Source organism: Microtus oregoni, unplaced genomic scaffold (genome assembly GCF_018167655.1).
Source record: "Microtus oregoni isolate MIOR12 unplaced genomic scaffold, Mior012 000046F_ref0000063, whole genome shotgun sequence".
Lineage (NCBI taxonomy): Eukaryota > Metazoa > Chordata > Mammalia > Rodentia > Cricetidae > Microtus > Microtus oregoni.
The window spans coordinates 11996187-12020707 of NW_024543220.1; the positions used below are offsets into that span (position 1 = coordinate 11996187).

Sequence of the window (24521 nt, forward strand, 5' to 3'; positions counted from 1 at the left end):
AGAGCCTTGTGCATCCTGCCAAGCCCGTGAACACTGAGCCATGCTGGGGACCTCTGGGAGTGGCACCATTGGCCCTTGTCCTGTGCCCTCATACCCATTCCCCAGTCCTTGTGTCCAGCTCTGTGCACTGAAAGACGGGGACGGGATCAGGTAGTGTTTGGTTTATTATCTTAGTGTTGGCACAGTGACAGGAACCCCCAGCGTGGGACGAGAAAGTCCCAGCAGAACGTCCTGTCATCGTCCTCCACCCTGGGCTCAGCCTCTAGGCCTCTCCTGGGCCCGTCACAGGCTAGCACGTGGCAGGAGTATACTCTCCCCAGCACTGACAGTATGCCACATTCCCCGGGTGGACGCCATGTGCAGGGACCCAATTTGGTTATATGGTCACCAGTCCCACGGGGCTGGCTTTTGAGGTGGTTTGGTAAACAAGTGCACTTCACTGTCCCAGGGCTGCTGGCCACCTTTCGGGATTTCCGCCCTGGTGTAATGGCCGCCATTGGTGGCTGCTCACACCTGGTGCAAGCGCTATGACTTCTGTAAACCAACGGGACGTCCTCCTCAGAACAGGGCCCGCGCAATCTTCCTCCCTGTGGCCTTAATCCTGGGAAAGGAGCCCCCTCCTCCCTCGCTTGGGGGAGTTCCTGAGGCAGAGGGGCCGGCGTGGGAGCCCGGTGTGGCAGTGGAGGACCTTCTGCGCTGCCGCAGGACGAAATCGTGAGATGCACCATCCATAGCGTAGAAGACGTTAGCCGAGTGTGGGATGGTTAGCTCTGTGGGTGCAGAGGTGGTCAGGCATTCACTGCTTCCCCAGGCCCAGTGAGAACACACCCTCCACTCTGTCTTCCCCTGGCCGCTCACCTCGCTCCCCGGGCAGCAGCTGCACCAGCTCAAACTCTGAAGCCACTGCAGAATCACGATTGTTTTTCTTAAGGACACGACTAATGACACTTGGGGCCTTGTCCTGGCTTGTCACCTTGCAAGAGACCAGAAGAGCAATAAATACATATGACAGCCGGCTTCCTATCCTTCCAACCCAGCCAGAAGAGTTAAAATGAACAGGAAACCCAAAAGACAGGAAACCCAAAATGGTGGTTGCCAGTGCCTGGTAAACCAGCCCACATGGTGCCCAGTACAACAAGCATGCAGGAAAACTGTTGGCTCTGAAGGTGTAGTGCAGCCCCCAGAACTCAGGGAGTGGCCCACTGAGTTGCCGTCAACGTCGAACACCTGCTCTGAGTCCCACAGAAGCCACAGTTGAGTCCTGGCTGCCCAAACCCAAGGCGACACAAATGTCTCTCACCAAGATGCTCTTGTAGATGCTGCCATCTTCCCCCAGCTCCATCTGGACTCGGATAATTCGGCAATCAGAGGACCCTGGTCCAGATGCTCCTCCCCCATATCCAGCACCCCTAGAGGCCCCTTCTCCTGTGTTCCCACTCAGTGGAGATCCACAGGAGGCTGAGCGGCGGTGACCTCGAGAAGGCCTAGGAGAGGAGGCTGGAGGGGAGAGGTGGCTGGGGTCGGCAGGACTGTGCAGGGAGGGGCTGCTTTCCAGGGCAGAGTCCAGAGAGGAGACAGACGGCCACTTCATGTGCTAGGGGCAGACAGGTCAAGTCAGAAGGGAAGGAGGCGAAAAAGAAATGTCTTAGCATAGAGTTAAGAGCGGACTCACCTGGGCCAGCCGAGTCAGCAGGGGAGCAGGGGTTCCAGGGACCTCATCTCCCCCAACGCTGGGCCGATCCCAGGACACCAGAGGAGTGGGGCCTCCAACCGAGCCCAGGACTCTGGAGAGGCAGGGAATTAGAGAACTGGCAGTGGAAGGTCCCCAGGAAACCAGCTCCCGGCCAGCAGTGCTCCTACTCTGTGCACTGGGAGATGACTAGCGTAGGCCGGAGCATCCTCACAGCAGGAGAGTCGCTGGTACCAGGTGGTTCCACTTCACAGGACACACGGTGACTGGACAGGATAGCCATGGGCAGAGGTCAGCACATGCCACCAACACACGCACACCCACGTCCCCCAGCCCGTGTCCTCCAACCACCCAGTCAGCCAGTCACCTCTGAGCTTCAGTTAATGGCTGGAGGCCCTGGAGCCATTGCTGGATATCGGGGTCAGGTCGGAGGTCATAGCCACGACATTCATTCTGGAGGCGTAGCAGCTCGGAAAGGATAGCAAACTCCTGGGAAGGAGCCCTCAAACTGCAGGAGCCAAAACTCAGGGACCCCTGAGTTTGCCTCCCCCTTCCCCTTCCTGGAGCATGGACGGAGAAGCCCAGCATCCAGCCTCAGTCTGCTCACCTTCCTCCGCTTGTCAAAATTGATGTAGCCATTCTGCAGGGGCAGTAAGGGACGAAAATGATGACCCTGCTCGGGCACCAGGGAGAACACCCCCGTCCCCAAACAGGCAGTGCACGAGCCACTCAGACCCTGAGTTCACCCCTGTCTGTCCCCAGGCACATCTCAGACACAAACTCTCAGCCTCACAGGGTCTCACTGTGTGTAGCCTTGAGTGGTCTAGAACTCACCACGTAGATGAGACCAGCCTTGAAGTCATGATACCTGCCTGTGTCTACCTGCGTGCCGTCCAGCTGACGCCCAGCTCCACTGGACACTTTAAGACTTTAATTTGCTGTCTGAGGGAAAGCATCTAGCTTCTAGATGAGAAAACTGGGCTCACGGCAGGACAGGGAGCTTTCTGGAAGCCTCAGCATTTTCTTTCGTTTGCAGCACTGACGTTAACAGGCTGACGTAGACAGTCGGACATATACTGACAGACCACTGAAGTGCAGAGGTTCAACTGTGTGCTATGGTAACAGAACCTGGCTCCAGAAACTGTAGCCAGTCTGCTGCTTCTGTCTTGTAGCCTGACCCTTAGGTGCCCTTGTTAAGCCTTGTTAAGCCTTCCAGGATGGACCTCTCGCAAACACACACATACATACATACACACACACACACACACACACACACCACTGACCTCCAGCTCATCCTTGGAGGCGGCGTGAAGCATCACTAGGTCCTTCAGGAAGGTCCCAAGATATGGAACCACACCCTGCAGAGAAGTCAGGGTCAGACTCCAGTCAGGTCAGAAAACAGCCCTTCCCTCCATAGAACCGGCTTTGTTCACCTCAGAGGGTGAACAAAGAGCCTCCCGTCCAGACCCTCTGGTCACTCACCCCACCCCTGGAGCCAGACCTTGGCGTCTTCTTGGAGTGTGGCTCCACAGGGGGCTGCAGCTTCACTTCCTGGTGGTGATAGAGACCAGGTGATTGGGAGGAGGGAGCAGGTGCAGAGGTAGAGAAAGCAAGACTGGCCTCACCTGCATGAGGAGCCCCCTGCTCTGGGAATAATTATCTTCCTCTGAGAAAACCTGGCACAGGCTGGAGAAGACTCTGAGGCTGTCCCTAGGGAGGAAGAGCAGTCTGAGCACAGGCCTGGCTTAGCTGCTGCGCTCCAGGCCTCGGGCACTCCAGGTCTCCCACCTGGCTGCTTCCCCCCAGGCCGCCCGAAGCCTGTGGATAGGGCTGGACTGCAGAGCAGACACTACAGCGTAGACTGAGGAGAAGTTCCGAAGCAGGCGGCACTCCTGTGAGGACCGGGAACAGAGTCAAGGCTTAGGGCCCCTCTCCACGGCACAGCCCCCGAGTAGGGTTGTTCTTTCTCACCTCTGCCACTCGGATCCACTTCTCCAGGAGCCGGGCCCTCTGTGGGGGTCGGAGGGGCCTCACGGTCACCTCCCCCGGCCCCTCTCCAATTGAGGTGGCCCCCAGGACAGAGCTAACTACTGCCCCTGCCACCTTGTTGAACTGTGTGACAGTAGCTCGGACAGATGAGCAGAGGTGAGAATGTCCTGGCCGGTCCCTGTGACCCCAGAGGCCTCCCAAACACTGAGAGGGGATCACGTTGAGAAACAGCTCCTACAGGGTGGAGGTCATAGGTTACAATTCATAGACAAGCCAGGCAAGTTTCCAATACCAGAGACCAGCAGGGCACAGAGCTGGAGGATGACAGCCACAGGGAGGAGGGAAGGGAGGGTCAGAGCAGCAGATGGCAGAGGAATCCAGGAGCATTGGAAGCAAGGAAAGGATCTGGAGCCCAGGAGAGTTAGTGAGGGGTCAGAGTGTAGGGTCAAAGGTCAAGGTCTCACCGCATCTAGCAGGGTCAGCTGTTCGGCCAAGTGGTCAGCGAGGAACACCAGGACATCCGTGGGGTCAGCAGGGGAATCGCCAGGAAGGGCCAGGGGCTTAGGAAGGTCGGGGGCCCGGGGATCTACCCGGGCCCGAAGGTTTCGGATGAGGTCAGCACTGCCCCCCCCAACACCCTCCCGTGCTGCATACCCTGTCCGAAGCAAGAAGCTCTCAAGCCGGTCAAGCTGACCCTTGACCTCAGAGCCAAAATCCTCAGGGTGAGAGGCCAGCCAGGTTGAAAGAACGGAGATGGCTACCCTGGGAGAAGGGGAACCAGCCAAGGGTCAGAGGTCCAACCTCGGCTTCCTCAGAGGGGACTGAGGTAGAGTCAGGGGCCACTCACCCTGTGGTCCTCTCTAGCTCGCCAGGAGCACGCAGCTCGAGGGCTTCCAGCCTGGGGATGAGGAGAGGCTCTACCTACGCCGCTTTGCCAACCCCCCTGGTGCTGTGAGCTCAGAGCACATCCAGGAGCCCCTCAACCCTCGGTCCCGGACCTGTCAGTCACAAGCCCAAACAGGGCTGGCGTGGAGGTGAAGGCCCGGTGTGTGGCCAGCAAGGCTGGCGTGAAAGTCACGTCAGTCCCTGCCGTCCTGGCATCCAACAGGTGTCTGACCAGGGCTTCCAGAGTGCCAGCGCGGAGCCGTCGGGAGAAACGCGGGGGAGGCAAGGGGACCTGGAGAACACGGAGGGGCACACTGATCTCCCCGAGCCTACTGCTAGATGTCTGGGGTAATCCAGACCTCGCTCGCTTTTGCTAAGGTTCAGAGAGGACAAGGTGCATGGCTTAAACCACACCACAAAGTCCTAGACTCCAGACATCCAACCAGCGCTCTGGCCAAAGGAGAGGAAAGAAATCAAAGAAAGAACTGAGAGGTGTGGGGTCAGAGGTGAGAAGTCAAAGTCATGATCTCACCAAGGGATCAGGAGGCCGATACTGGCGGCTTGTGACAGTAAAGGTGGCGCCATCCTCCTCCTCATCCCAGACAGACACAGGAGCCTGGAGAAGCAAGGAAGAGGAAGTCAGTTCCACAGCACCTCCGGTCCGGTCCCTAGCCATTGTTCCCCAGACCCTGCTCCTCCCACTGTACCCCTCACCTGCGATGGCGGGGGACAATACCAGCGAGTACGAGGGGTAGAGGGTGCTGGTGACCCCAGGTCTACCCCCACTGGGGCTCAGACAGCCCCCCCAAACCGCCTCAGAGTTCGGTGAAATAGAGGTTTCAGTGAGGTGCCAACTGAATGCAGGAACACACCCAAATCCCTTTCCCCCCACAGCTGAGCCCAACACGGCAGAAAAGCGGGGTGCAAAGGGTAGGAGCAGGGCGCCACAGGAGGCCCAAAGCCGAAGGCAGAGAGACCTGAAGCAGAGAGAAGCTGAACCGTCAGACGGTCTCATGCCCCGCCCTCCCTGACAGAAGCAGAGGAGCCCAAATTTAGTTTCTCTTCATAGACCCCTTTCCCAGGTCTCCCGAATGCAGCTTCCACTAAATGTCAGCACTGGGGACCCCCTGAAGGTGGCGGCTCCAATCCCAGTTACAAGAAGAAGGGGAAGTAAGGGTGATGGGGGGGGGGGCGGTAGACTCATAGTCATGTGGCCCTAGCCCCTCCCCCGACTGATCCCGAAAAACCAGCCTTGCCAGTCACCCTAACTTTACTAATTAATGTCGGGACCCAGGAGTCCAGGGCCTCTTGGCTCCAAATCTAACTTCTGGACCCTCTTTGAAGCCCTAAGTCCTGTTGCTGGCCACAGCTATCAGTCCCTAAGAACGAAGATGACCATTGTCTACCTATCCTGGGATCATCTCTCCAGGTGCCAGTACCTCTAGGTTTGACTCAATCCGGCACCAGGGGGTGGGGGAAGGGGCGGCGAAATCTGAGGGTTCCCTCCCCAATCCTAGAGGCTGAGGAGTTGGTTACCATGGAAACAAACCCCTCCCCGCCAAACAAAAACCAGGAGGGAGACAGGGACCTAGACACACCGCCCAGAGGCAGCTCTCTGAGGCAGGCACGGGCAAGAAGGGCCTAAGCCCCGCAGGCACAGCCCGCCAGCTTGCCAGCCAGACTTTCCAGGCAGGAACTCGGCAGGTTCCTGCAGGCGGGTCCCGAGTCCCGCAGACGGACAGGGAGGACTCCAGAGACACCAGGACCCGCGGCCAAATACCCAGGCAGAGGTCCGGATGTGAGCGAGGCAGGGCGGAAGAGACCGAGGGACCCAGAGACACCAGAAGGAGGAGAGTCTCAGAAATATTTAATGCCCTGCCTCCCACCACCCGCGTCTCACCTCTTCTTCTTCCTCATCCTCTTCCTCCTGCCCCCCGCCCACGGCCCGGCCACCTGGGTCCCCACCCTCTTCGGGGTCTCGGCTCCGGAAGCTGCTCAGCACGACTCCCCCGGGGGGGTTCGTGTCCAAAAGCAGCCGCAGGGGCCGCGGGAGCATGGCCGAGTGAAGGAATCAGCGGGGGTCAAGCCATGGGGGCGCCTGGGGAGAGACGGGTGGGGTGAGGGTGGAGTCAGGCGGGCGTGGGGGACACGGGCGTTGGGGACACGGGCAGGGAAGGCCTGTGTGGGGGTCCCTCAGGAAGGCTGGGGGGAGAAAGCACACGGGAGTAGGAAACCGGGGTCCTCAGTGCCCGTTAGGGGTTAGGGGATCATAAGTGCGGGATGGGCAGGGTCAACCGGTGCTCCGGCTCTGACCTGTCGGGAGGGGTGAGAGGCTGCGCGCGGGTCCTGGCCCTCTGTCCTGGTCGGTTTCTGGCCCTCGACCGAGTCCCCTCCCGAGCTTTTCCGCGCCCCCCCTCCCGAACCCTGCCGGGTTCCCGGGCTCTCCCGCCCTTTCCGCTTCCCCCCTCCCCGCGTCCGCCCGCCCGACAGCAGGAGCCAAAAAGGGAAGGAAGTGAGGACAGGAGCCAGGGCCGCCGACTAGGGAAGTGCTGGACGCCAGGGTTCGGGACCCAGGCGCCAGGTGCCCCACTCCACTAGACCCTGCAACCCTGCTCGGGGACTCCGGAGCCCCGGTCGCCCAGAACAGACAGACTGGCGATCGAGTCCTCTCAAGCCTCCGCGGGAGGGCAAGGGCAGGATTTTAAATCTTTCTCTAATAAGCACAAGTGCAACTCCCTCGGAAAGCGCTCTGGTAGGGGGGCGACCCCGTTACTGCAGCCCGCTAATGACACTGCCCACTCCAGCGCGCGGGTGCAACGGAGCAAATCCGCCCCGGGTTTTCTGGGCCGCCTTTGTGTCCGCCCACTCCAGGGGCGGGGCCGGACGTCGGCTAGGAAGGTGCGGCGGCGTTTCCGTCACTCTTGGGTCCGCTCGGGTCCGTCACCGCCGGAGTCCGGGTCTCTCGGTGCGCCAGAGTGTGCGCAGTTCCTGCGTGGCTGCGTCGGCCCCTACCCCCACCCCCCGGCTTGGGGCAGGCCGGGTAGTGGCTAGGGCCAGGAGGCGACGGGTGGTTCGCTGCGCTTGTAAAAAGGGCAGAATGAGACCCACGTGGAAAACTTTGAAACAGTTTTATTGGCACGCGACTAGACCGGTGGCTTGGCGGGCGGGCGGGCAGGAGAGGACGGACATCCTTTAGTCCGTGGAAGGACGAGGCCCATCAGGCCTGGGGCCCAAAGATGGCGAAAGTAGAGCAAGTGGAAGAAACGCTGTGGTGTGAAGGGAGCTGGAGAGGTAGGCATTAGTCTTGGGAGACACACGGACCGCTGGGCTCTAGAACCGTCGTGAGCTGTCCCAGAGGTCCCCAGCACGTTAAGATGCTCTGATCCCTTAGTCGTTGTAATTATATAGCCAGTGATTCTCCAGCTTCCTAATGTTACGACCCTTTAATACAGTTTCCCATATTGTGGTAACCCCAACCATAAAATTATTTCCGTTGCTACTTCATATTTGTAATTTTGCTGTTGTTATGAATCCTAATGTGTAAACATTGATATTTCCGATGGTCTTAGAGGGACCATGACCTGCAGCTCTGCAGGCTAAGAAACGCTGCTTTAGAGCATACAGAGACACTTCGTTTGTTTTTCAAGACAGGGTTTCTCTGTAGCTTTGGAGCCTGTCCTGGAACTAGCTCTGTAGACCAGGCTGGCCTCAAACTCAGAGACCCACCCTGTCTCTGCCTCCTGAGTGCTGGGATTAAAGGCGTGCGCCCCAGTGCCTTTAATTCTTGTGTTTAGTTCTCTGAACAGAACCCCACCCTGGCTAAGCTAGAACTCCCTATTGTAAATCAGGTTGGCATGAGACTCAAGTGACTCCGGAGTCTGGAGTGCCAAGTGATGGATCAAAGACATAGGTCACTTTTTCTTTCTTTTCTTCTTTTTTTCTATTTTATTTTATTTTTTTAAGTTAAGTTCTAATAGCCCACATAACAAAAACTCTTTGGGCTTCTTGATCATTTTAACATGTATTGGGACCCAAAATTTTGAGGACCTCTGCCTTCAAGCCTCAAGAATTAAAATAATAATAATCCTCAAGGTATGGTGGCCAATGCCTTTCGTCACTCTGGAGGCAGGGACAGATGGATCTCTGGGACTTCGAGGCCAGCCAAGGCTACATGGAGAGACCTTGTCTAAAAACAAGAACAAAAACAACAACAAAAGTAAAAAATAAACAACCCTAGCTGCATGCTCAATGGAAAGAGTAGATGTCTCGAAGAGAAGCTGTTGGTGGAGGGGCTACTGGAATCATCTGGGCAAAGATGAGGTGGCTCCCACAGAAACTGTGCCTTATTGTGACTTCTGCAAGAGAAAAAAGAAGTGGAGGATTAAGCCGGGCAGTGGTGGCGCACGCCTTTAATCCCAGCACTTGGGAGGCAGAGGCAGGCGGATCTCTGTGAGTTCGAGACCAGCCTGGTCTACAGAGCTAGTTCCAGAACAGGACAGGCTCCAAAACCACAGAGAAACCCTGTCTCGAAAAACCAAAAAAAAAAAAAAAAAAAAAAAAAAAGAAGTGGAGGATTTGATGCAGAGTGAGTTCCTCCTGATTAATCCAGAAACATTCTTGTCAGGGGAAGGGAGCAGGATAGGGCTGGCATTTCCTGCCTGTTAGATACAGTGTTGAGTGTTCTACCTCCTGAGTTCTCTGGAAGAGAGGAGCCATCTTCTCAAAGGCCCTCGGGGTCATCTGAGACCAAGCAAACTCTACCCCTGGGCTGTGCTGGGAGCTTTGGGATTTCTTGCATGGTTTACATGTTTAAATCTTCTGGATAGGGGAGATTCAAGAATTAATGCTGAGTGTACAGTGGTCTTGCTTTGTGAGAGCGTTTCCTCCAGAGCGGTTGGTCCCTTTGGCCACCCCCGTCCTCCTACTTTGACAGCACCCACTTTCCTCTGTAATAAACTCTGATTCTCTCCTGCTGGTGAAATGGCTCAGCAGACAGAGTCGACTGCAGGTGGTCGAGTTTGAGCTGGGCTCCCCAGAGTTGTCCCCTGACAACCAACCATGCGTGAGAACACACCCCGCATTCACACAGGCACACAAGATGAAGCCTTCAGAAAGATGGGCTGGTGGGGCGGCTGTGGGTAAAGGGATCCCCAAGCCCCCCATGGTAGGAGAAAACAACTCCCCCAAATTGTCCTTTGACCTCCACGTGTCTGCCGTGGTATGCACATGCCCACACAGATAAACGTAATTTCTAAAAATTACAAAGGCAAGGTTTGTTAACTGAGCATGGTGACACTCCTGTGACCCCGGCACTGAAAGGGGAGGGAGAACTGGAGAGTTATGATCACCCTCAGTAAGCCCTGTGGTGGGGTGAGCCTTACTCCCCAAACAAAGGGAGGCCAGCCTAGTCTACACACAGAAACCTTATATCGAAAAACCAAAAATAAATAAATAGAATTATCCTCAACTATGCATCAAGTTTGAGGTCAGCCTGGACTAGGAGACCCTGTCTCAACAAAAATTCAATAAATGTATTATTAAGTTATTTTGCCTGGCTCATTTTGCTTCTCTTTCTCATGAGCCAAGGTTTCCATGGCGCAGCCTAGAACTCAGATTCTGCCTCAGCCTCTGAGTGTTGTGCCCAGAAGCATGGCCCGGCACACCTGGTTTTTCTTTTTTTTTTTTGTCAGAGACAGGGTTTCTCTGTGACTTTGGAGCCTGTCCTGGAACTAGCTCTGTAGACCAGGCTGGCCTCGCACTCAGAGATCCACCTGCCTCTGCCTCTGCCTCCCAAGTGCTGGGATTAAAGGTGTGAGCCACCACCGCCCGACTTCTCTTTTTTAACGTAACTACTAATTACTCCAGTCTCTGTGTCTGAGTCACGTCTCACAGACTACACTGCACCCAGGGAAACAGACCCAGACTGGAAAGTCTGAGGTGAGGTACAGTTAGGACGAAGGATTGTGTGAAGTCTACACCTGCGGCTGCCTGCCATGCCAGCGTCCCACCACAGAGTATAACACGGCAGGAGGCGGGAAAGACCGGGAATGGGCACTGTTACCTTTGAGTCCAGGCTGGCAGCTGCCGCCTTCTCCTTTGAGTCTTCAGGAATGGTCTGGTAGGCTGCTATGGGAAAGATGGAGGGGAGGGGTGTGAGTGGCGGGGAAGGAAGAGGTGAGACCACAGAGAGTAAGCGGGAGATGTCCTGGGGAGCAGGCTCACACCTACCAATCCAGCCTAGTGCCTTCATGAGTCCCAGAAGGAGAAAGGCGGACAGGAACAGGCCTACGCTGTCTTCGATTGAGGGCCGGGAGAGGCCTAGCAAGGGAAGCGGTGTGAATGAGCTTGGTGTCTTCTGAGGTTCCGCCCTGGTTCAGAGGTTCTCCAGGTTACCTGCCACCTCCAAGGTGACTTCAGCACTGCGACTTGATGCTGGCAAGCTGGGGTGGCGGACCCGACAGGCATAGCGTACTCCATGCTGATTGGCAGTGACTGGGGGCAGCCGCAGGTGCCCAGCCTGGCTGACAGAGCCATCGGAATGGTGGCGGACGGTGGACAGCCATGTCTCCCCCTCGGCCTTTCTAGAACCGCCTTCTGAGCCACCTCTGATCTCCCACTCCACCTCCAGGCCCGCCTCAGGGTAGAAGTGGGACACAAGGCAGATCAGTTCCGGGGGTGTCTCTCCTGGGGCAGCCCACACAAGGGGTGCTGGTGTCAGAGACACTTTGGGGGGCTCTAAGAAAGAATAGAAAGGAAAGTGAGAGTCCACTTCGTCCCTTGGTTTGTCTTCTGGCTTCCTAATACTAGAGAGGGCACTCCGATGGTGGAGAACCCCAGGACCCCCAGTCTATCTTCCCTCCCCTGCCATGGTGTCCCCACTCACTGTGCACAGTCAGCTGCAGGGAGACCTGTCCTTGTAGATAGGGCAGGTGCACAGTGGCCAGGTAGGTGCCCTCCTGAAAAGGCTTCACAGCTGGCAGCCAGAAGGTTCCATTCCCGGTCCACGGGCCCCAGGGCTCATTGTCATCCCAAGCAGCAAAGGCCACGGCCTTTTCTTGGGCTGGTGGCGTTTCCCCAGCCAGCCCAGGAGTTGCAGCCAGCAGCAGGTAACCCTTGCCCCTGTGCTGCCGTCGCCACTCTAGCCCAAAGGGAGGGGGGCCGGTGGCTGGAGACAGAGCATCTTCCAGAACAGGGGGCATGTAGGCAAAGCTCAGGTCCAGCACTGCGTCTTTTCCCAGCTGGATCCGGGGAACAGGGCTGTGGGTGAGGACAGTCAGCACCACTGGACATTGGGAGAGAGGGGAGAAAGGGAGAGGCAGAGCTGTGGGCCTGGGCCAAGCTCCAGTTGGCCCACCCCTCAGAGACACCCCCATTTGTAATACTACCTCCAAGCCTTCCTTTTATTCTGGTTCTAAGCCAACATAGTTAAGAAAGTGGCCGGGCGATGGTGGCACACGCCTTTAATCCCAGCACTCGGGAGGCAGAGGCAGGCGGAACTCTGTGAGTTCGAGACCAGCCTGGTCTACCGAGCTAGCTCCAGGACAGGCTCCAAAGCCACAGAGAAACCCTGTCTTGAAAAACCAAAAAAAAAACAAAAACAAAAACAAAAAAAACATAGTTAAGAAAGTGCAGAAAATACAGGGATAATCAAGGTGGCGTGTGCATGTGGGGCAGAGGTGCGACTCTGGGCAGTCTGCTGAGCACTCTGCCCACTATGGTTCTCAAATTCTGAAGATGTCCAAGACCTAAGTGCACATTTATTACTTTTTAATTTTTATGTGTATGAGTGAATGCCTGCATGTAAGTGCACCATGTGGGTGCAGTACCCAAGGAGGCCAGAAGAGGGCACTGGATCCCCTAGAATTAGAGTTACAGGTGGCTGTGAGCCATCATGTAGGCACTAAGACCACTACCCTGGCAGCCAGTGTTCTTAACTGCTGGGCCATCTCTGCATATGCGCAGCACACAAACACACACACTTTTTTTTTGAGACAAGACTCACTCTGGCCATCTTGAAACTATGTAGGTAGGCTAAGCTAATCTGGAACTCAGTTGATTCTCTTACTTCAGCCTCTCGAGTTCTTTCCATTTGTTTATTTATTTGTGTGGGGGGGGTGGCTAACAGGTGCTGCACTAACGAATGGACCGAGGATCTCACGTGGGCCAGGCGAGTACTCCATCTTGTTTGAAACAGTCTCATATAGCCCATGCTGTCATGGAATTATTGAGCCCCCTGTCCCTGCTTCTCAAGTGCTAAGATTGTAGGCATCATCTCCAACACCTACAATCAGACTCACACATAGTATGCAATGGGTCTACCACTGATCTACACCTAACTCAGCCCCTCCTAATTTCCAAACCAGGAGACTCAAACAGGAGAATTGCTATGAGCGCCAGACAAGCCTGGCCGTGAGACTCAGCCTCAGAAACAAATGCATAACAGAGGCGGTGGCAATAAGAATATGCCTACCGACTGAGCTGTGGTGAAGGCTGTGTCAGCTGATGCCTCTAGCTAACCAAATCTGTTCCATTGGCTCAACAAGGACCTCTCCAGGAGGCTCTGTACACGGAGCACAGAAAGTCTGCATACCAGAGCTTCATGCAGATAGGGAAACTCTACCACTGAGTTTCCCAACCCATTGATGCTTTGTTTATTTTGTTTTGTAAAAGATTTATTTTTTCCCAAGTGGTGGTGGTGCATGCCTTTAATCCCAGCACTTGGGAGGCAGAGGCAGGCAATCTGTGAGTTCAAGGCCAGCCTGGTCTACAGAGTGAGTTCCAGGATAGGAGCCAAAGCCACAGAGAAACCCTGTTTGGGTGGGGGGGAGGGAAGACAATGAGTCTTGCTATGTTGTGCAGGCTAGCCCAGGGTAGCTGCACACACCCGAGAGGCCTCCCTGAGCTTCCCGGTGCTAGGACCACAGGCACACGCCCACACACCTTGCCAAGGATTTGGTCTATATAAGCTTCCAACATTAGTTACCTGGAGCTGGAAATTTCTGCATCCTAACTTTTTCTTGGTGCTAGTGAACATTTTCTTTTAGATCAGTGAGTAAAGTAACAAGTGCCTTGCTTCACTGTCACAAGGAAAGGCAGCTGGGAAAATAGTTCCTGCTTTTCACAGCTGGAAAAAATAGAGCCATAGAGGAAAGGTAGGCGCCACCACCATCTCACAGTGAAGAGCAGCTGTGTGGGGACTGGCCAGAGAGAACAGCGAGAGCTCCTAGACATTTAGTCACATCTACCCCGTTTCAGCATATCTGCCCAAGGAGTAACCCCGAGTCCAGCCCAGCAAAGTGCTGGACCCCTGGAACACGGCGGCGTTGCTAGTCACTAAGTGGCCTTTGCAGAATCCTCCGTCTTTGTCGAGTCCTTTCTGCCCGCTAGAGGCCGCTATTAACGGACCACAGACCATGGCCCCAAGCTGAGCCTGAGGAAGAGTTTCCTTGCCTGGCTGGTGGTCGCTAGGCCAGAATGGGCTTAGGACACTCAGAGTCAACTGTAGGGGGTTGGGGGGCGGGGCTAGCAATTTACTGACCTTGGAGGAGTACAGACAAAATTCGGGTTTTAAGACTCACTGCCTGTCACTCTACAAGTTCCTCAAACTTTGCTATCTGGAAACCACCATGACTTCCCCAATCCCCGCCCCCAAACCAGAGTTGATTTCAGTTTTATTCTTGGCCTGACCAAGAAAGGTAAAGATAGATGCTAACCAACTGCCTCGTTTAACAAAAAATATATATACTAATCCCAAATGGAGAAAAGACTCATTCAAACCTACTCAGCCAGTGGCCACTGGCAGATCTAGACCTTTAAAAACTCCCCATCCATCTCCCGCACCTCTCCACGACTACCTGTTGCCATGGTGATGAAGACGGGCTCCTGTTGAGGCTCCGGCTGTGGTCGCAGCAAGCTAGAGAGGCTGAAGACGGTGCTGGACACGCTGACCAGCAGCCAATCCCCATCCAGGGCCCGTGGGCAGCTCCGCTGCGGGATCAGATGTCTAGCCCAATTCGCGGAGGCGGGGAACGGGATGAAGCGGCTCATCTCGCAGTGTGGCGCGGGGGCGCCTGAGGGGTACCGCCTGAAGGCAGCCAGGAGCATTCCCGCTGTGTCTGCGGGACCGAAAGGGTACAACGGTAGTCCGGCTGGAAACGTCTGGAATGCACATACTAACAAAGTACTGAGAGACTTAGGGAGAACCCAGACATGTTTACAAAGGGGAAACTGGGGTCCAGGGCCCTACGTGAGCTAAAGAGGCGATAGATGGCAGGTGAGTTCCGAAGACTCACCATCCACCTTGAAGTATAGCTTAGGGTCAAGATCTGGCCGGGGCGGTGGACCCATGGGTCCCTGGCGCAGCAGCAACGAGGCAGGTTTCTTGTTTAGGCTACCCCGACCTGCATCTTCCACGAACCAGCACTCAATCGCAGCTGGTCCAGCCGAGACGGCGGTCACTAGGCCTGGGGGAGAGGGGCTCCAGTGACCAGGACGTCCACTGACCTGCCCCGCCCCTTCGGGAGGGAGTTGGAACTCCTCTCCTTCCCAGTGCGCCTTTTCCTAAACAAGAAGAAATGGGGTTCGCTCACCAAAAGCCACAGCGACAAGCAAGGGCAGAGGCTTCATGGCGCTGCGATCTCTTCTTCTCTGTCTCGGCTTCCCCCTTTCACTTTCATTTTCCTCCAAAAGCCAGCGCAAGGGACCGGAAATTCACGCTCCGTCAGGTGAGGGATTGGCCTCCCGCTGCAGGCACGCAGCCCACAGGGCCAAACGAGTTACGACACCCTGCCTCCAGTTCTGCCCCTCGGCGCCCTGCACACCCTCCTGGATCACCCAGCAGCGCCAACTTTTGAGTCCTTTAGCAACCTAGGCTCCGCCCTCCGGCTGCGTCCCCTCAACGCCACCGCCTTTAGAAGCTTTACACCCGCGTTTTCCGACCTCCCCGACCGGTGCCAGGTCCCAACAAACACAGAGGGGCTATCGGGAAGCCAAGTGAAGTGACCAATAAATATTTTAATCACCATTAAAAATTAAAACCTATACTACGCGACTCATTCCTTGTCTCCACCCACTTTCACGAAAACCCGATTGGGAATCTCCCTGGGAAGAGCGGGCTGGTACAGAAATAAAGGGCACATCCTTCAGGAGGGGAAATGATAAGACTCGAAAGGCCTCGTCCCACAACACAAACACAGACCAGGCACAAACCAGCACAACTTGACCGTTGACCCTGTGATTCCGGGATGCTCAAAATGCCCCCTTTCCACTCCCTCATCGTGTGGGCCCTATTCTGTAAGGGTGAGGCACTGGTGTGCCCAAGAGAGAAGAAAAAAGGTTTACTTCCAGAGATACCGAGGGAAGAAGAGGCTGAGGAATGGAACCTACTGGCAATGGTGCACCCTAGGCCCTCTCCAGAATATATACAAGTCCACAGAGGTAAGGGAAGACAGTGCAATGGGGAAAACTCTGGGGCCACGTTGCCGTTAGACTAAGCTCCCCATGGCCAGCCCTTCAGTGCGCTCCTCCGCCCCCACTGAAATCCATCTCCACCTTGTGCACGCTGGGTGGGGACCAGACACGCCTATGGGATGGGGGTGTGGCCGAATTCGCCTCATCGCCATTGCCCCCACCCACTCCGGAAGACTCCCTCTTAAGTTGCAAGGCAGGCCCAGTAGGAGCCCCGGATCCCGGTCCTGATGCGGCCCCGCCCCCACCCATCCGGTGCCGGCGCTCACAGTGTCCCCGGTGCCGCATGAAGCTGTCCCGCCACATGAACTTCTTGGCGCAGACGCTGCACTCATAGGGCTTGAGGCCTGTGTGCGTCTTCATGTGCTCAGTTAGGTGGTGCTTCATCTTGAACTTTTTGTTGCACACCGGGCAGTCGAAAGGTCGCAGGTTGAGATGCATGTTCACGTGCCGGTCCCGCATACTCTTATGCGAGAAAGCTTTCCCACAGTGGCACAAAAAGATCTTATTCCCGTCACTGCTGCCCGTCCCTCCAGGGGCCCCACCAGAGCCACTTGGTATGCCTAGACCCACGGCAGAGGTGCCCCCCAGGGTCACTGCCCCGTGTTCTGCTGGGTTCCCCGGTGGCTGGCCTGGAGCCTGTGAGGAGGAGGATGGGAATACCAAGATCTGGTTGCCCGGCACATCCAAAGGAAGGAGGGGTCGTGGAGGGTGGGTGGGGGTATAGGAGGAGGGGGTGGGTCCTCCTGAGTCATCAAGCCCCGCTCCGGCCCCCCCACCCTCATAGGGGCCAAAGTCATTGGAGGACTCACAGAAGTTGACCTGTTCCTCCCCTTTGACTGGAGGCTCAGTCAAGGTCCGCACATCACTGATACTGAGCGTAGCCTCAGGCTCTCCCCTTGCAGGAACCCCGGAGCCACCCCCCAGTTCTTCATCCTCGTCATCCTCACAAGTCAACACTAGATCTTCCTCTTCCTCCTCATCCTCTAGCTCTGGATCTTGGTGAAGCAGAGAGGCTGGCGCAGGGCAATTTCTACCTCGTTTCACATATACCCAGTGTTTCTGTGGCACTGCACCGGCAGGCATGCAGGGAGGCCTCCGGAGCCCAGCCCCGGGGACCACGGCCCCCCTCCCGTCCCCACCATCATCACACAGCTCGTCTGCCTCCAGCAGCAACTTTCCAGAAGTGGCAGCCATGCTGCCAACCACAGGGCCTGGGAAGCCAGGGCCACCATCTCGACGGTTCCCACAGCCAACTGCTGACGCTACAAAGGTGTCTTGGGAGGAAGAGGAGAACTCGGCGGACTCCCGGGGGCTGAAGTAGTTGCTACTGCTAGGGGACTGATTCTCACTGGCCCGGCTGGAAGCATGGGAGCGGACGGAGCCCATGGTGGCCGGGGCTCCAGCGCCCGCACTCCCTGACGGGACACTGGCACCAGGGACGGAGACAGAGGGGGCTGCGGCAGTGGTGACCGTGGTGGTAGTGGCTGAGGAGCGACCCTCCCGAAGGAGCTCCGTGCACTTGTCCACGATGTGCCACATCTGGAGGACCGAGCCCACCGTGAGGAAGTTGACGATGTCAGCAGCGGCCATGCTGAGGCGGCCCGTGTACGCCGAGGCCAGGACTGTTTCAAACGCACCCGGGTCCATGACGCTGGGCAGCGAGATGGAGGTCATGCCTTTGAGTAAGACCTGGTCGTGGAAGTAAGGAGAGGAGGCGGCCAGGACAGCCCGGTGTGCACGAAACTCCCGGCCCTGCACTCGGATGGACACATCGCACAGCTGCCCCTGGAGCCGCTGCTGGTTGAGGGACTCCAGGAGGGCACTGGTCACTTCAGGGAACGACACGTGCACCACTGCAGCTGCGGGCAGAGGCAGCGGCGGCGGAGCCAGCGAGAGAGGCAGCGGGAGAGCCGCCCCACTGGGTGACAGAGGAGATGGCTCCATGTTGCGGGAGGAGAAGATACCCCCCCAGCCACAGGAACAAAGGAAAGAAGAGGGCGGCCGGGGGGGTCTCTGGGGGGAAAAAGAGAAGAATGATAGGATTTTGAAAAGTCACAGCCCGTCACAGCATAAAAACATTGTGTCAGCCTTAGAACTGGGGTAGGTGTACCTTTCAACCCCATGGGACAGATGAGGCAACTGAGGCTCAGAAGGATTAAGTCAGTCATCCAAGTGCAGCCATCAAACGACATCAAACCGCAGGCAGCGCTAGCAAAAGAAAAGTATCCCGATCCAGTTAGTGCGCGTTCCTAGGTTAGGAGAGCCGGGGCTCTCGGGGGATGGCCGTCCACCCTACGCACGGCCGCCTCTCCTCCAAACGCGCACCTCCCTGGCGTGCTGTACCTACTTCTTGGGGCGAAGGGGTGTCCCCCTCAACTCTCGGGCCCCTCCCCCTGCCGCCCCCAGCTACTGCCGGGCTCCGCCTCCTGGGTCCCCGACCCCGCCTCGTGTCTGCCCCCGCCCCCGAACCCCGCCCCCCACCCCGCCCCAAAGGCGCCCTGGACGACTCCCCGACCCGAGGGGCCCCCCCCAGCCCCGCGCATCACCGCTTACCTGGCCGCGCGCCCCCGGCCCCCCCTCACTCGGCGACCAGAGCCGCAGCCCCGGCCCCTCCCGCCGCCATCTTGTGCCGACTCCCTCCGCCCTCCGCCTCCGCTCCGCCTCCCGGACCAGCGACCTTAAAGGCGCAGGCCAGCACCCCTCCCGTGCCGCTGGGCAAAACTCGACCGACGCCGACGCTTCTCCTTTAAAGGACCAGCGCGCCAGTCCACCTTAAAGGTGCCAGGTCCCCTCCGCCGCTGCGGACCCAGGACTTGGTCTGGCCGAAGCCTTCGTTCCCCTTTAATCCTCCAAGCCTGCCTTTTCCCACTGACGACCAGTACCGGCTTCCGCTGCTCAGGCTCCACCCCGAGCGGTGGACATGAGCGGCTCGCGGGATCTAACAGCCCTCTTCCCAGCAAATGACAGTGCCCCTGAAGCCCCGCCTCCTCTCGGATTGGCCAAATAACCTTGAGGCGGCCCCTGATTGGCCTTTTCACTCAACCGCTCCAAGTGAGAAAGTAAGGCGGCTTAGGAAGCGCCAATCTTCTCAAGCGCCTAAGGGAAGGCTCAAGGAAGGGTGATGAGGGCGCCCGAGAAGGTGTCCCAGGGCCAGGCTAGTAAGGGCAGACTCGGACCTAACCAAGAACCAGGCGACAGCTGTCGCAGCAGAAAAACAAGGTAAAGACAAGAATACAGTAAGAAAAGAAATTCATTGTTTATTAATGTGTCTGTGTAAAACTTAAAGCATCTGATGTTTTTCTCAAAAGAAACACCACCAAAAGGGGAGGAGCTCAGTCCATCCTTTGCTCAGTCATCTGCCTCTCGCCAACTTCCAACAGCCATCCAAAACATTCCGGAGACAGGAGCGCAGGAGGGAGGCTGCTAATCCGAGTCTGACAGCACGATGATCTCTTCGGGATCGCACTGCGTGGCCACACTCGTCTGCAGAAGTCAGGAGGAAGGAGTTAGATTAAAAACTAGGAAGGTCAAGACAGTGTGGTGGCACATGGGAAAGAGGCAGGCTGATCTGAGTTTGGGGCCAACCTGGTCTACAGAGTTCCAGGACAGCCAGAGCTACATAGAAAAGACCCTGTCTCAAAAACAAAACAGAACTAGGAAGGAGGGCTGGAAAGACAACCCAGCTGCTCTGCAGAGAACCTTGGGTTTGGTACCAGACTCCCATGGCAGCTCTCGGCCTTTCATAACTCCAGTTCTTGAGGACCAGATGCCCTCTTCTGGCCTCCGTGGGCAGCAGGCACAAATGTGGTGCACAGACATACAAGCAGAGAAAGCATCTTTTCACATATAGTAAACCAGTTTTTTTGTTTCGTTTTGTTTAAAACAGGGGTCTCACAAGGCATGGTGGCACAGGCCTTTAATCCCAGCACTCAGGAGGCAGAGACTTGCGGATCTCTGTGAAGGTCAGCCTGATCTTCAGAGTGAGTTCCAGGACAAGTTCCAAACCCACAAAGAAACCCTGTCTCGAAGTGGGGGGAAACAAGGGTATGTAACCTTGACTGGCCTGGAACTCACTCACTATGTAGACAAGACAGTTGGCCTTGAACTTAAGAAATCTGCCTGTCTCTGCCTCCTAAGTGCTGGGGTTACAGGCATGAGACACTATGCTGTGCAAAATAAACCTAAACACAGAGACGCACACACAGGACAGGGAAATGGAGGCGGCAGGTGCAGCACCCACAGAGAGGCAAGGGACAGTAAGAAATGAATTCTCGGGGGGACACAGCAGCCCCAGCTTACCTTATAAATACAAGGTCGGGGAAATGGAGGCTGAGGAGTTTGGGCTCTCAGGGATGGGAAGGGGCTGCAGAGGGAGCTGGTCACCAGGCCATGGCTGGGAGAGTCCACCCTTGTGGAGGAATCAGCAACAGGAGCCAGGGAGGCCAAGGGGGTCCATTCGCTCTTCCCATTTCCCTGCTGAGCTGTTTGCTTCTCTAGGTAGCTAAGGGTAAAGAGAATGAATTAATGAACAGATGGGAAGGGACCTGCGCTGCAGAGGGCCCAGTGTGAACTGGGTCTGCTATCAGAAAGCCCCAGCTCCTTGCCTTCCTTCTTCCTCCGCCTGCTGTTACCTGTCTTCTAATGGTCCAGATCCCAGTTGCTTCTTCTCCTTCCGAGATCTCTTGCAAGGGGGACTGGAATCTTGCCAAGTGTGAGAAGAGACACGCCCATTGAAGGATGTAGAGGTAACCACATCTGCCCCATTTTCCAAGATGGGGGGGAGGGAGTCTTCTGACTGTTTCCTGGAAAAGGAAATGTCCCCTTCCTCAGGGGATGGGGTGGCATCCTCAGGCAAGGCTTCAATCTCTAGCTCAAAAAGCCGGGAGCCAGGACTCTCTTCTTCCAGGAGCTGTTCCCCACTGCTTTCTGCATCCACGCTGGGAGGGTCTGGGGATTCTCCCAGGGGCGAAGCTGATGCTGCTGACCCTCTAAGTCCTTTGTTCCTCTGCTCAGCAGGAGACCTGAGCTCTTTCATTGGTTCAGATGGGGACCTGGGGCCATCTCCTTCATTATCTGGAAAAGAGAGGGGTGGCCTGAGGACTGGGGCAGGGGTGTGTGTGCAACGGAGCTGGGGGGTGGGGGGTGGCGGCCCAACAGAGCAGAACTGACCCAGAGAGCTGTTCTGCTTACACATGTACCTCCTCCTTCCTCTTCTTCATCAGTCCCCTGATCTTCCTGCAACTCTTCTAGATCCTCATCTTCATCTTCAGTGGCCTCTTCCTCCTCTTCCTCCTCCTCCTCCTCACTTTCCTCATCCTCTTCCTCCTCATCAGTCTCCTCAGCTCTGGAGGTAGTAGAGCACTCCTGGGACGCCAGTCCACTAGGACCCTGGGGAACAAAGGAGTCTCTGTAAGGAATCCCTTTTTCCAGAACTCTAGGGAGGCAGGCCACAAATCCCCACCCCCGAGGGAGGACTTGGTTCTTCCCATGCTTCCACACACTGCTCCATGAGCCCTCTGGAAGCCCTGTTGGCCAGGGCAGGGTGAAGACAAGATCTGACAGGTGCTGACCCTTCCATACCTCACCAGAATCCAAGCAGGCTTTGGGGGAGCCTGGAGACCGGGAAGAGGTGCCCAGGAGCCGAGCTCTTCTCTTCTGTCTCTCGTCCTCCTCGCTTCGGTCCTGCATCACTGCATATTTGGAGATGACCTCATCCAGCCGGTTCATGGCCAACGTCCGATTTTCCCGAAGGCGGCGAGCCAACGTGGGATCTGACAGTGCAGGGTCAATGCCTGTGTGAGAAAGCGGGGTCAGAGCGTGCAGCCTCTGTGACCTAACGGACCCTTAGGAGGCATCCCAGTGGCTTCCTACCTGGCCTGTAGTCATCTGTGAGATGGCAGCCAAAGTTGTAGATGAGGTCAAGGTGCCTGCGCTCCTGTAACCTGACACCCACATCCCGGAAGGCATCCTGAGCCATGACCTGGAGCTGCTGCCGGGGAAGGCCCAGATTGTGCCTGGTCGCTGCCCTCTCCACAGCCCTCAGCACATCTCCATAGTCGGGAAAGGCATCCGGCCCTGGCTTGTTGATGAGCCGCTCGATGCGCCTGTTGACCTCTGGGTAGCGGGTGCCGCGGTAAGGGATTCGCTGCTCTATGACCCGGCCAGTCAGAGAAGAGCAGCCCTTCAACTCACACAGCCTCCCAAAGAGGCGGATCAGTTTCCGCTTCAAGCGGGCCTCCTGCATATACGTGGAGTCTGGGTCATCCAGTTCTGAGAGATCCAGCTCCTTCTCCTGCAGCCGCCGTATCTCTGCCACATACAGTGCCAGCAGCTGCTCCAGGCGCTGGATCTGCCTCCGGGAACCACGGGTCCTTGAGGCCTCAGAGGCAGTGTTCTCAGCAGTTGTCAGGTCAGAGGAGGGAGCAGAGGGAGGGTTATCACCAGAGGATTCGCTGGGCGCTGAGGCTGCACAAGCCAAGTTCAGTTTCTTCTTGCTTGAGTGCGCCTTAAGAATAGTGCAGAGCTCGTTAATGTAGACATAGAGCTTAGCTGGCCGGTTCCGAGCCCGAGACAGAACCCGGGACAGGATGTTGCAGAACTCTGCAGAGGCCAGAAACAGAGACTGGGCACGCTGCTGCACTTTGTAGAGGAACGGGACCACCTCAGGGTGGTCCGCTGTCTGCATCTTACACAGTTCAAGGAACTGGAGAGTTCATGGGAACGGTGGGAGACAAGGAAGGCATAAAAAAAAATGGAATTAGTGGGAAAGCCAGAACAATAGCCAATCCAATCCCCTTCCCCTTCCATCTTCCCTAGCAGGTCATAGAGGTTCACACATTTAATCCCAGCTGTCAAGAAGCAAGTGTTCAAGGCCAGCCTCACCTAGACAGTTCCAGGCAGCCAGGGCCACAGAGACCCTGTCTCAAAAACAAAAGGAGACTTCTCAGAAGCTTACCTCTTCAAACAGCCTCTCATTCTCCAGCTTGTAGCACTTTCTGCCACCTGACTGACTGCTTCCTCCATCCCCATGGGACTCAGAGGGACCAGAGGCTTCTGGCCCTGGTGAGACAGGATTGGAGGGCAGGTGGGAGGGCCCCGGCTGTGCAGCTGCTTCATCCTCATCATCATCGTCCAGCACTATGACACTGTCAGCGGCGGCCATGGGGGATCAAATCCCCCTAAGGAGGGAAGGGTTGGGAAGGTCAGAGTTCTGGAAGGGAAGGGGCCACAGGAGGAGCACCTCCTGCAGGGACCCGCCCCATCACGTACCCCCAACTGTCTTCGACAACTACCAGTTTAAAGCAGTTCTGGGGCAAACCTCCCATATAACCTTAAATCCCCACCCTGAACTCCACCCCCCAATTTCCGGTCTCTCAGTTGTGTTTTCCCCTCTCTGTCAGCTGGAAAGTTCTTTCTTACTCCCCATTCCAGTAAAAGGTCCCACGCTGGCCTCTGAGTTTCCCTGACTCTGTCCACAAAAATGAAATCCCCGTCGGTGCCACCTCCGCCCTCAAACACAAAAACGTCTCACTCCGAGTTTTTCCTTTTTGTTTTTCAGGACAAGGATTCTCTGAGTAGGCCTGGCTGTCCTGGAACTCGCTCTGTAGACCAGGCTGGCCTTGAACTGACAAAGATCCCCCTTCTGCCTCCCGAGTGCTGGGATTAAAGGCGTGCGCCACCACCGCCTGGCTTCTGCGAGTTTTTCCCTAACTCCAACTCTTGACTGCCAGGTGAAGCCCAATCAGTCCCCTCTCCCCTCCTACAGCTCTGTCCATGTTCCATCTTCCACTGGGATTCCTCAAACCGGGACTTTAGGCTGGAGATTTCCACCTTAAGTCCCCTGCCTCTCACCGCACCCCGGTCCCCCCCCCCCCCGCCCCATTCTCTTACTCAACCGACAGCGAGCTCACCACCGGACACTCCTGATAACCTGGGCTCCCAGCCGCAGGTGGGGCCAGTCTCCTGGATCAGCTTCCCGCCAAGTGCCCCCTCCCCCAATTCAGCCCTAGGCCGCCTCACTCCTCCTCGGGGCTGGCAAGGTACCATACAGCTTGCCCCTCTAGGCTCGGCACTCAGGTCCGGCCGATCCCTCGCCCTCGCCACTCCTGCCCCGCCAGCCCCGCTCCGCGCACGGCCCGGCCCCCACCTCTGAAACGGTCCCTCGAGGATCCCCTCACCGCGGATCACAGAACCTCGCATGGTTCCCTCCGCCTTCCTTTCGCCCAACCCCCACCGTAGGCCCCACTATGGACCGGAAGCCGTAGAGTTTCCGCCAGCAGCACCTGCGGGCGGCCATGTTGCTGTACGGCACCCAGTCCTCTTGTTAGCCGGAAGCGTCACGTGACCCGCCCACCTAGGACGCCGCTCCCAGTGCTCAGACGCTCAGGGGGGCGGGGCTTTGGTACTCCGGTACGGGGCACGCCATGTTGCCGTACGGCACTGGCCTGGCCTGCACAACCCTCCTCCGGGAAGGCGTGGAGCTCTCTGC

At 56.8% G+C, this 24521-nt stretch overlaps 4 protein-coding genes across 4 annotated transcripts; all 4 read right to left on the minus strand.

The window, feature by feature from the left end:
* Window positions 1-152: 152 nt before the first annotated feature.
* On the minus strand, window positions 153-7391 carry Rgl2 (ral guanine nucleotide dissociation stimulator like 2). Its single transcript, XM_041634426.1, has 18 exons — window positions 6878-7391; window positions 6465-6662; window positions 5097-5180; window positions 4678-4856; window positions 4527-4577; window positions 4144-4441; window positions 3662-3913; window positions 3479-3582; window positions 3316-3400; window positions 3173-3241; window positions 2974-3048; window positions 2298-2330; window positions 2058-2179; window positions 1861-1956; window positions 1673-1784; window positions 1301-1594; window positions 859-973; window positions 153-770 (listed from the first exon to the last, which is right to left on the minus strand). Exons 2-18 carry the CDS (start codon window positions 6618-6620, stop codon window positions 559-561), a joined length of 2337 nt encoding a protein of 778 aa, XP_041490360.1. The 5' UTR covers window positions 6621-6662; window positions 6878-7391; the 3' UTR covers window positions 153-558.
* Window positions 7392-7677: 286 nt separating this feature from the next.
* LOC121435261 (TAP binding protein) lies at window positions 7678-15425 on the minus strand. The gene is made up of 8 exons (XM_041634469.1): window positions 15154-15425; window positions 14857-15027; window positions 14419-14679; window positions 11448-11846; window positions 10958-11299; window positions 10793-10882; window positions 10626-10690; window positions 7678-8919 (listed from the first exon to the last, which is right to left on the minus strand). The coding sequence occupies exons 1-8, from the start codon at window positions 15188-15190 to the stop codon at window positions 8908-8910; spliced, it is 1377 nt and encodes a 458-aa protein (XP_041490403.1). The 5' UTR covers window positions 15191-15425; the 3' UTR covers window positions 7678-8907.
* Window positions 15426-15557: 132 nt separating this feature from the next.
* Window positions 15558-18911, minus strand: Zbtb22 (zinc finger and BTB domain containing 22). The gene is made up of 3 exons (XM_041634443.1): window positions 18587-18911; window positions 18144-18241; window positions 15558-18046 (listed from the first exon to the last, which is right to left on the minus strand). Exon 3 carries the CDS (start codon window positions 17975-17977, stop codon window positions 16076-16078), a length of 1902 nt encoding a protein of 633 aa, XP_041490377.1. The 5' UTR covers window positions 17978-18046; window positions 18144-18241; window positions 18587-18911; the 3' UTR covers window positions 15558-16075.
* A 354-nt stretch (window positions 18912-19265) lies between these two features.
* On the minus strand, window positions 19266-24318 carry Daxx (death domain associated protein). The gene is made up of 8 exons (XM_041634433.1): window positions 24180-24318; window positions 22989-23211; window positions 21905-22736; window positions 21614-21825; window positions 21232-21421; window positions 20665-21106; window positions 20333-20534; window positions 19266-19516 (listed from the first exon to the last, which is right to left on the minus strand). Exons 2-8 carry the CDS (start codon window positions 23193-23195, stop codon window positions 19457-19459), a joined length of 2145 nt encoding a protein of 714 aa, XP_041490367.1. The 5' UTR covers window positions 23196-23211; window positions 24180-24318; the 3' UTR covers window positions 19266-19456.
* Between the last annotated feature and the right edge of the window lie 203 nt (window positions 24319-24521).

Bases quoted from the DNA above. Each gene is read 5' to 3' on its own strand.
- Daxx (XM_041634433.1), bottom strand. From the start codon at position 23,195: ATGGCCGCCGCTGACAGTGTCATAGTGCTGGACGATGATGATGAGGAT. The intron at 20,535-20,664 runs GTAACAGCAGGC...CTTTACCCTTAG, and splicing joins TCTGGACCATTAGAAGACAG to CTACCTAGAGAAGCAAACAG. The intron at 19,517-20,332 runs GTAAGCTGGGGC...TGACTTCTGCAG, and splicing joins CCCGACCTTGTATTTATAAG to ACGAGTGTGGCCACGCAGTG.
- Zbtb22 (XM_041634443.1), bottom strand. From the start codon at position 17,977: ATGGAGCCATCTCCTCTGTCACCCAGTGGGGCGGCTCTCCCGCTGCCT.
- Rgl2 (XM_041634426.1), bottom strand. From the start codon at position 6,620: ATGCTCCCGCGGCCCCTGCGGCTGCTTTTGGACACGAACCCCCCCGGG. The intron at 4,578-4,677 runs GTCCGGGACCGA...CCTCATCCCCAG, and splicing joins TTTGGGCTTGTGACTGACAG to GCTGGAAGCCCTCGAGCTGC. The intron at 1,957-2,057 runs GTGACTGGCTGA...TATCCTGTCCAG, and splicing joins CCATTAACTGAAGCTCAGAG to TCACCGTGTGTCCTGTGAAG.
- LOC121435261 (XM_041634469.1), bottom strand. From the start codon at position 15,190: ATGAAGCCTCTGCCCTTGCTTGTCGCTGTGGCTTTTG. The intron at 14,680-14,856 runs GTGAGTCTTCGG...TCGGTCCCGCAG, and splicing joins GCTATACTTCAAGGTGGATG to ACACAGCGGGAATGCTCCTG. The intron at 11,847-14,418 runs GTAGTCGTGGAG...CCCAATGTCCAG, and splicing joins CTTCATCACCATGGCAACAG to TGGTGCTGACTGTCCTCACC.